The sequence below is a fragment of the Notothenia coriiceps genome, unplaced genomic scaffold (genome assembly GCF_000735185.1).
Source record: "Notothenia coriiceps isolate Sejong01 unplaced genomic scaffold, NC01 NC01_scaffold00033459, whole genome shotgun sequence".
Classification (NCBI taxonomy): Eukaryota; Metazoa; Chordata; class Actinopteri; order Perciformes; family Nototheniidae; genus Notothenia; species Notothenia coriiceps.
In genome coordinates, this window is record NW_011366160.1 from 15547 (window position 1) to 25544 (window position 9998).

Consider the following 9998-nt stretch of genomic DNA (forward strand, 5'->3'; position numbering starts at 1 on the left):
TGTTTGGAGGAGAAAGAATGCTGAGTTGCATCCAAAGAACACCATACCTACTGTGAAACATGGGGGTGGAAACATCATGCTTTGGGGCTGTTTTTCTGCAAAGGGACCAGGACGACTGATCCGTGTAAAGGAAAGAATGAATGGGGCCATGTATCGTGAGATTTTCAGTGACAACCTCCTTCCATCAGCAAGGGCATTGAAGATGAAACGTGGCTGGGTCTTTCAGTATGACAATGATCCCAAACACACCGCCCGGGCAACGAAGGAGTGGCTTCGTAAGAAGCATTTCAAGGTCCTAGAGTGGCCTAGCCAGTCTCCAGATCTCAACCCCATAGAAAATCTTTGGAGGGAGTTGAAAGTCTGTGTTTCCCAGCGACAGCCCCAAAACATCACTGCTCTAGAGGAGTTCTGCATGGAGGAATGGGCCAAAATACCAGCAACAGTGTGTGAAAACCTTGTGAAGACTTACAGAAAACGTTTGACCTCTGTCATTGCCAACAAAGGGTATATAACAAAGTATTGAGAGGAACTTTTGTTATTGACCAAATACTTATTTTCCACCATAATTTGCAAATAAATTCTTTAAAAATCAGAGTGTGATTTTCTGGATTTTTTTTTTCTCATTTTGTCTCTCATAGTTGAGGCTAGGATGAAAATTACAGGCCTCATCTTTTTAAGTGGGAGAACTTGCACAATTGGTGGCTGACTAAATACTTTTTTGCCCCACTGTATCTCAGGAAAGTCAACTTTTCATAAGCTCAGAAATGATGGCAGTTTCAGCTTTGTTACATTGCATTTTCCCACTGATCATGAGAGATTTTAAAGTAGTTTATTACATTTCAAAACTAGGATTATATTTCTCTTCCTCTTTAACCCCTTTACTCTGCAGGTACAAGTCGTATTTCTTTCCGCCCATCCCCAGCCCTCGGGGCAGTACGACAGGCCAGTGGCTGATGGACCCTAATCACCATGTGAGTTATTAAAACTGCTGTGTTAATGTCTTTTTGATTCAGATCCAAACACGAAAAGGTCACAGAAACAATCCTGTTGTCTATGTTTCTCATATTCAGTTTAAAAGTAGTAAAGATATATTAATTTCCCCTCAATGTTTTTCTGAACATAGAAATAAGACAGATTAATGCAAATGTTTAACATCTGTTTCGAACATTTTTCATTTTTGCGAAGTGTTATTCTTGTAATTTGTTTATTGTAAAAGTTGATTTTATGTTTTTTGAAATTGACCGACATTATTAAGCTCTTGATTTTCGTTACATTTACAACTCTTCACTGACAATTTATGATGTCCTATTGAAATATTTAACATTATTTAATCATTCGAGAAATCAGATAAAAAAACTGAAATACAAGACTTTTCTTTTTGGAAAAACTATAATATGTCTTTCCTGATTAAAATCCAATCAATTGTTCCACTCAACAGAAAACTGCAGAGAGAAACATCCTTCATATTGAGGACTTCCAGGTGATGGGTGTACATGGTGAGAATGGTCTCATCACGATTGGACCAAACTTCAAGTCCTCCTATGAAGAGGACCTAAATGAAAACAACTCTCCGCTGTCAATCAGCCAACTCAGCACTAAACCGTCAGCCCTGGAAGTGGACACAGACTATATTCCTGATGTTCCAGTGACAACAGAACACCCACTCATTCCTCTCCAGTCCTATGAAGCTGACTATGGATTGAACTATCGAAAATGTGACAGAGTTTTCACATCTGAGGAGAGACGAGAGGCCGATGCTGCTCAACTGAGTCCAAAAAAGGAAGCCAACGTCTGCTTTCCAGGGGTAGAGCACCGACCAGACGACTTTTCTGAGAGAGCCCATCAGACAGAAGCCGCTCTAAAATTAAATGTTCCGGAATTAATGGCAAACAGCTGTGTTAATCAGATAACATGCGAGGCAGATTACATGGTCAAGTCTTCCTTTCTGGGGAAAACGGATGTGTGGCCTGATTATACAGAAAACTGTTGCTTAAATTCAAAAACTGCTGATGAAGACTGAATAAACAACATCAGTGCTGCATGCTGAGTCAAAGGCAAAGATGACTAGTAAGAGATGAAGGTTAAACACATGCTGGTGCCTCCTAGTGGCTGTCATTTCCATTACACAGCAAAAACAAAAGCTAACCTTGAAAGTTGATTAGGCAGTACAATCCTAATTTTAAACTACAGAGCAAAGCACAATGGTCCTGTGCGATAAGGACAAGGGTTTGAGTACATTTGAGGCTCTAGCATGTTAGCTATCTGGGCTTTTAAAAAAATTGTATAAGTAGTTGAGACTTCTAGAATTCTCAGCCTTTTTTATAAAAAAGTAGCTAGCACTGTCTCAAAAGTAGGGCTGCTCGATTATGGCAAAAATCATAATCTCGATGATTTGGGTCAATAATTGATATCACGATTATTAAAAACGATTATCCATTTACTTTGAAAAAATCCATTTATTGAAAAAAAATGTGAACAGCATGAACTTTAAGTATAATTCAACTGAAAAACCAATACAAAATAAATTGGCAACGTTTGTATGCAATTACAAATCTTTACAGATTGCTCAATTAACCCTGTTAAATTAATCGGAATAGTTTTATATCCCAGTATCGCTGTTTTTGTCTAATTATAGATTAAAATGTTTTGCAAAAGTGTCCTTAACTTTGTACAGTTGCGTTACATTCCATCATCACATCCTGAGTCTAAGCTCAAAGCTGAGAATCGGAAATCTAAAGGTTTATTGTTGATCATCTTTTCCATCTTGAAAAGTTCTGTCTTCGCCTTTATCTGCAAGTGATGTACAGACTACAGTTCTCCACATAGGAGCGGTGCGTTTCAATGATTTGGACTTAATGGTGAAAACAAACCACATTAACATACTGTGTCCTGTACAGCCCTCAGAATCTGGCTGTTACCTCAGCGGTAGTGTTCCTGGTTTGTCGTAATAGAGTAGCAACAGTTCTGACAGCTGCTGGTTCATAGATCCACCTTATGCTCTGGAGTTTCAGCGCTAAAGGATGGAGGTTAGAGGTTAGAAATCATGCCGATCCAGTGTCGGACCAGCTGGTGGGCAATGGTCTGCCTGGGAGGAACAGTGAAGGCTGGACGGGTTCCTCTGAAAGAGTCAATCACCTAAGCCAGGAACAAATGGATTTATAGTCAAACAGCAGTATTTTCAAAAAGAAAATATGTTCTATTCTTTTGCACAGAAAACAGCAATATTGTTAACTGTAAACCTCTCCTCAGACTCCCCATCATCACTTCTACTCTGCTTTCACACATAAATACTCAACTTCCACCACATCATTCTGCATGACAGTCCAAGAAGAAAAATGTTTTTTCATATTTTCCAAGCAGTGTTGACGATTCAGAAGAAGATTCATTTTGTATCTATAAACATTTTATTCACGTTATTCTTTTGTAACTGTGATGTGTGTATTATTATTATTAAATATTCTAAATTATTATACAACATTAATATTATCTTTATTTGTATTATGTCCTGTAAATGTAATACAAATCCATTTCAATTTAAAAGTTCTCTCTAATATGTGCCACACATTTTTTTTTATTACAAATAATGTAATTATTATCAGTGACAACAGCTGAACCATCTAAATGACAGTCTGAGTCATAACAATTATTATTATTATCTCAGTATTGTTATTAGTAGTAGCATCAGCAGTATTTATAAAAGTAGTAGAATTTGTAATGTTTGAACCTGTTGCCGTGGAAACCACCGAGCTTCCTCGATCTCTTTCTCGTCCACTTTGATGTCAGTCGATATGGCAACAGACAGGCAGCCAATCATGAGACTGGAGGGCATCGGCCAGGGCTGGCAGGAGATGTACTGAACGGGCCCGACCTTCACTCCGCTCTCCTCCTCAACTTCCCTCCTCACCGCCTCCTCCAGCGTCTCCCCTGCAGGAAGGGGTCAATGTAAGCTTCTGTACGGTGGCCGACTGGTGCAAATGCGCTACAACAGCCCACAACATTTATATTACGGGAAACACATTGCAGTTAAAAAAATCATGCAAATATAAAAGCACAAATGTCCCCAAAGACATGAGAATCAAGAAACAGCTTCACCAACCAGACAAAACATGCACAGTATTTAGAAAAACATTCACCAATTTAGCTAAGTGATGCACTCGGCTGGGACTGGAGCGCTTGTGATAACAGGATTCCTTCTGATACTATTGCAGATCTGCTGTAAGCTAGCTAGCTAACATAGCTAACCTAGTGATTTAAAATATACTGACAAACACTTACAAGTATGAAACAGACTAACTGCCAACAGTGACTGATGGACAACTTTATGATCCCTGAGCGTCAACAAGCGGTCCCAGCTGTGTGCATCACTTTTTAATGTACCCCGGTTTCCATTGTGTTTTGAGATTATTCCGTTTTTTTTTCAATGCAGTGCTTTTAGTAAACCCTGCATATTTTTTCTCAAGTTGTTGAATGTTATTCTAAATGCTGCGCATGTTTTGTCAAGTTGGTGAAGATGTTTCTTCAGTCCGATGTGTTTTGGCACATTTGGGTTTTTTCTATATTTACAATGAGTTTGAAAGTGCAGCGTACAGTGTTTTGGGTTGTTGGAGCATGTTTGCACGGGTCGGCCGTCCGCTGGTTAGTAGCTTTTAGGGAGTAGATGTTACTGTTAAGGTTTGTGTAAGTCAATGTAATGTGATGTTTACCAGGCTCTATGAATCCAGCCAGACAGGAGAACATGCCCACAGGGAAAATCGTCTTTCTTCCCAGTAAACACTGGTTTCCATCAGGGTGGATCACCAGCATGATGACCACTGGGTCTGAAAACACACACAGTAAAGAGGAGCACAATTTACATCTAATAATCTATTCAGCAATCTTGTGAAAGCTACTTTGCAAGCTACCAAATGCATTAAAGAAAAAGTGTGCCCATCATTTGACTTATCTATTGTGCACACTGGATTTGCTATGAAACTTGAGAATCTGTACTTTGATTAGTCACTATCAAACATGAGACTCTTTCTATTTATAATGCCAAGTCATTTTTTTTGTTTGAGTAATGCAAAAGTAGTATTATCAGAAATGCATCACTCTACAGACAATAATATTGATTGTAATTTACAATCTCCAATTAAAGTTATATTTAACAGATTACATTTACATATGAACTTGCCAAACACTAACTACAGTAGACTATATACCTTTACGAGTTTCAGTCATCGCTAATCATAAAGTATGTAAGCAGGTGTTAGGGCACATTTCTTGTGATGTTAATGTTGATTTTCAGGTAAGATAATTGTACTCAGGTTTAGGTGTTCAACTAACTCAGATAATCTACTAATGGAATGTAGGAAAATAGTGAAATATCCCCTTACAAGTTCTCAGAGAGTTTAAATATTTTGTCCCATTTTTTAACCCAAAGTGTTCACTTTACTTTCATGAAGTCCAAGAAATCGAGCAAATATAATTATTTAAGAAGCTATTTTTGTCATGTTTGCTTATATTAATAATCTGATCATTGAAATTAAATACTGGATTAATTGACTTAACGTTTTGGCTTCGTTCAGGTTCAAACTGCACTCAGATCTGTGATATTAGTTCCCTGACTACAGTCACAACATCCTAGAGCAGAAAAGCTTGATTTTTAACCACTTACAAAAAAAAAATCATAAAATATGAAAAATCCTGCATTTATAGGTGAAAGTGTTTTCAACCACACATGACCTGCACATTGTACATGCTCCCTCCTGTACATCAGCCTAAATGCATGTGTCGATGGAATCTAGATGTGTGCCCTACACAACATAATCTGCAGCCTACACTCAGTTTAAAGCATTCATTAAAGCTGATTAGGTTTGGAGCTCCGTACCGACGCGTGGGTAGCAGGTGTTATGAACCCCCTTGAGGCTCCTGCAGTCTGAGTTCAGGCAGCTCCTCTTGTATCCTCCCTCCTTCGACCGGGTGCTGCTGCCACATGTCGGACAGAAGCTGTAGCGGCTGTGCCAGGCCAACACCGATCGAGCTTGAGCCACAACTCCTGCACGAACAAGAGAGGGGACAGGGGTTATTCAATTAGTTCAGTCATGGTAAGTCTGGGGGGCCAATCTAGGCCTTTGGTCAGTTTTGATATGGTCCACAGATTCAGTTTTATAATGTATTATTTATGGCCCGTCAGCGCTGTCAAACAGACTACATATGTAATACATGTTAAAAATGCAATTTCTCTTGTCACAAGGTGACTGTAGCTAAAATAAGGAGAGCTGATAACCGGTTTCAGGACAGATGGAACTTGAAGCTACTTTACCTCAAAGCTATAAAATAGCATATAATGAACATAGTCAGATAAAGTACAAGTGCCCTGAGATAGAAGTACAGTCCATGAGTAAATGCACTACAATTTGTGGCTAAAGCTTGCAGGCCGATTACCTTAAATTAAATTCCCATTTAAAGGTACATTTAAAAACGGATAAAAACCACGTGATTTTTTTGCAACTAATCGTTAGTGGAAATCATGTGTAAGTTTGCCATTAGATATTTTAATTGAATGTAAGCCTGAATTTGTATATAGCTTTTATGGTTCAGAAGATATCTTTGGTAAAGAAAAAGAGACATCTTCCTCACCTGCCTCTTCCTCGCTGAACTTCAGCAGGTCTCTGTTGAGCGTCTTTGGGAAGCAGCAGTTCTTTTCTCTGCAGCGTTTTAGAAGTTCAGCAGTGTCTTCGTCAGTGTTGATGGCAAACCAAGCAGGAGGCTCCCGGACACCATCCACTGTCTGAGAGGAGGGCTTCTTCCTCCTCTCCACCCCCAGGAAGATGAGCACAGTGGCATGTTTCTGGAGAAGATCTTTAACTGTCTCATATCTGAACCGACACAGCTGGTTCTCACCCTGTTGGAATCACAATCATTAGAACATTTTTTTGAATCTTTGAAAAAGACAAACAGACTAAAACTGTCACGTCATCTACAGTAGCTATTGACTGCATGCAACAAACATAACACCACTGAAATGACAGGAAAGCGAGGAATGTGTACATTGAGAAGAGAACAATCAGGATGAATTAAGGAGTCATCCGGGCTGGACTTCTTCAAGGCGTCTGAAATATTGGATCCTGACATTATTTTACATGTACGCATCTTGATTGAAATGTCGGTCTTTTGTCAATAAATTAATTTCCTTATCAACCACAAATACAAGGCTACTTCTTTACAGAGATGCTATGGTATTTTACTGGGCAATCCATTTTCTGAGCGGTCCAAAAACCTAAGTTTGACCATAAGAACTCATACTAAATCCATCTGAATCTACTCCATTTTAGAAAACTGCAAAGTTGTTTCACTATATAGGGCAAACACAAATAAACCATGTAGACTGGAAATAGCTTCTTGTAGAGGCATCCTCTACTTCTATGTTAAACTAAAGGAACGTTTTCCTTAATGCTTTAAGGCCTAATCTACTTCTTATTACCTAATAAAGATAGCTTCTGTATTCATAAAAATGACTTTTTGAACATTAAAGCATGGAGACATGTCATAGTAGAGGCACTAAATACAAATATGAACCTGAAAATGAGCATAATAGGGCCCCTTTAATAAGCCTTTGTGTGATTTGTACTTGGGATACTTAACAACAAACCATGATTGTTTTCAGATGCGTACCAGCTAAATCTGCATTCACATGAAACACGGTAAAAGCTTAACAGATCACCAGAGCAATTTTTTTCAAACCTGATGGTTCATCAGCTTCAACTAAAACAGATTACCAACATTTGCCTCAGGTACAGTAACATACCCCTGCATTGTGGTCCTCCAGTGGGCTGCTGACCATGGGGCTGCAGTTGGAGAACAGGAGGTAGACTGTGTTTGGGTCGCTCTGTTTATCCTCCAGCCATCCCTTGTCGGTCCTCTTGGCACTGAGCCGGTCCAGCGTCTCTCTGCTGAAGTAGTTCTCCTGCTGGTGGAGGTCAGCCCCCGGCAGCACCCGCTGGCACCTGTCATCAGTATGGCCCAGCAGGTTGGAGATGTGTCTGTGGCCCCAGAACTTGGCGATATCGAATGCAGTCTGTGACGAGCTGTTCACGGAGAACTTGTCACAGCTTTATGGAACAAAAACAGAGATAGAGATTTTAGGTGAAGTAATGCATCTGTAGTGTTTTGTGTTCCTAAGTGAAGTGGAACACAAAATATTTGGAAATGTGCTGCACTTACACGGAAAACGATGTCATTTAATCAAAACAGATACAGTACATAGGGATGAAGATAAATGTGTTATTTACTGTTTACTCGAGTATTTCCATTTCCTGTCGAAAGTTATGTACTTTTTTTGCACCACATTCATAACTTAAACTGCTTTGTAGATTCACATTAATTGTAAAAAATATGACCAACAAAATAATTATGATAACCCTAGCCCAAACATTATACACGTTTTTGATCCCTGGTTGAAAATTCACAAGCTACCCTTCGGTATATAAAGTAATTAAAGTCAGCTCGGGCTTTACCAGCTGCAACATTAGAGGGATTAATCCATTAACGCATCAATAATTATAATTTTAATAATCTAATTTTATAATTCGCAATGAGAACTTTTATATTTGATACTTCAAACACTTTTAAATGTAAATCATTATGGGCTTTATTTTTTAATGCAGGACTTTTTTTTATTGTTACAGATTATTTCTACATTTTGGTATTGCTACTTTTAGTTCAATACAAAATCTATTCTCGTACGGTGGCTGACAGGGGCAAATGCGCTACTGCCCAAAACACTAATAGGCGCTTTCACACCAAGTACTTTTCCCAGGAATAGTTCCCGGAACTTAGTTCCCCAGAAATCTTCAGTTCCGGAACTATCCAGTAGATCGCGTTCACACCGGAATAAGTCCCCGAGGGAGGATTACGCAAATGAAGCCGCTGACGTCACTTCTTCTTCTTCTGCTTTGGGTTTACTGGCAGGCCGCAAACAACTTCACGGCGTATACTGTCACCCGAAGTCCCCGGCTACTGGTAGTCTTCCCAGCAGCTTCTACTGAAGCCTTCCGAGTATATCGCCAGAAGCGCCGACACCTCCTCATCACTCCACCACTCCCATGTTTTCTTTTGTGTTGCCATAAGTTAGTCTCTCTCCGTTGGTGCCTTGGGCTAATGCTATTAATGCGAATGCGAGTAAATAAAATGGCGGCTTCACAAAACTTTTCAGAGTTTTAACGGGCTATGGTTTGCAATCCGCCAGCCCAATCAGAAAATTGGAACCTTTTCCTCCCCAGGGAAAGTACCACCTCTCTAGCAGGGACTGAAAAAGGGGGAAAGTTCCCGACTACTCGCGCTTTCACATCGGCGAATTGCAAACCACGCCCCATAAACTCCGAAAAGTGTTTGTGAAGCCGCCATTTTTATTTGCTCGCATTAGCACTAGCATTAAGCCAGCGCATCAAACGGAGAGAGGACTAACTTAAGGCAACACAAAAGAAAACATGGGAGCAGTGGAGGTGATAAGGAGGTGTCGGCGCTTCTGGCGATTTACTCGGAAGGTCCCCAACTCCGGGGACTCGGCCAGGGACTTCGGGTGGCAGTCCAAGCCGCCTTAACCTGCCATCAGGCCCTGGGGGGTGATAGTTTTTGTAGGCCCCTATTTAAACATCAAATCAAAGTCATTTATAGCCTCGGCAGGCTCTGTGATCGCACTTCTCCACTCTGCTCCTACACGCGCCTGGTCCTCTCCTCCATATGAAGTGACGTATCGGGCCTCCCTCATGTATTTGTCCGGTTGCCGTTGGCTCCCTCAACCGTAGCAAGTCCTCGTCCGTCCTCTCCATCTCCTCCAACAGATAATGTCCCTCTGTCTGTTTTTTCTCTCTCCGCTACTCCACGGCTATCAGAACCAGACGGCCTACTTGTCTCCGAGGCCGCGCGGCCGGCACCGCTACCGCTCGGTACAAGAACTTCATCTGTCCTTCCTCCTCATCCTGGCCTACAGGTTTAAAATAACCTGTAAGCTTCGGCAT

General features: G+C 40.4%; 2 protein-coding genes across 2 annotated transcripts in view; one reads left to right on the forward strand and one right to left on the reverse strand.

Annotated features, from left to right (window-relative positions):
• Window positions 1-2381, forward strand: part of LOC104961595 (uncharacterized) — an 8037-nt gene extending 5656 nt beyond the window's left edge. Inside the window, exons 5-6 of the mRNA XM_010789916.1 lie at window positions 890-971; window positions 1439-2381. Of these exons, the coding sequence (XP_010788218.1) occupies window positions 890-971; window positions 1439-2020 (664 nt within the window). The 3' untranslated portion in view covers window positions 2021-2381. The remainder of the gene's footprint in view (window positions 1-889; window positions 972-1438) is intronic.
• Window positions 2382-2436: 55 nt separating this feature from the next.
• On the reverse strand, window positions 2437-9998 carry nudt12 (nudix (nucleoside diphosphate linked moiety X)-type motif 12). Its single transcript, XM_010789920.1, has 7 exons — window positions 9859-9998; window positions 7787-8090; window positions 6619-6883; window positions 5867-6034; window positions 4704-4817; window positions 3725-3924; window positions 2437-3135 (listed from the first exon to the last, which is right to left on the reverse strand). The coding sequence occupies exons 1-7, from the start codon at window positions 9996-9998 to the stop codon at window positions 3028-3030; spliced, it is 1299 nt and encodes a 432-aa protein (XP_010788222.1). The 3' UTR covers window positions 2437-3027.

What these genes read in the sequence shown, in the direction of transcription:
- nudt12 (XM_010789920.1), bottom strand. Translation starts at nt 9,998, where the DNA reads ATGCCGAAGCTTACAGGTTATTTTAAACCTGTAGGCCAGGATGAGGAG. An exon ending in TGGAGGACCACAATGCAGGG is followed by an intron (nt 6,884 to 7,786) that starts GTATGTTACTGT and finishes TGATTCCAACAG; the next exon opens with GGTGAGAACCAGCTGTGTCG. An exon ending in CACCTGCTACCCACGCGTCG is followed by an intron (nt 4,818 to 5,866) that starts GTACGGAGCTCC and finishes GTGTGTTTTCAG; the next exon opens with ACCCAGTGGTCATCATGCTG.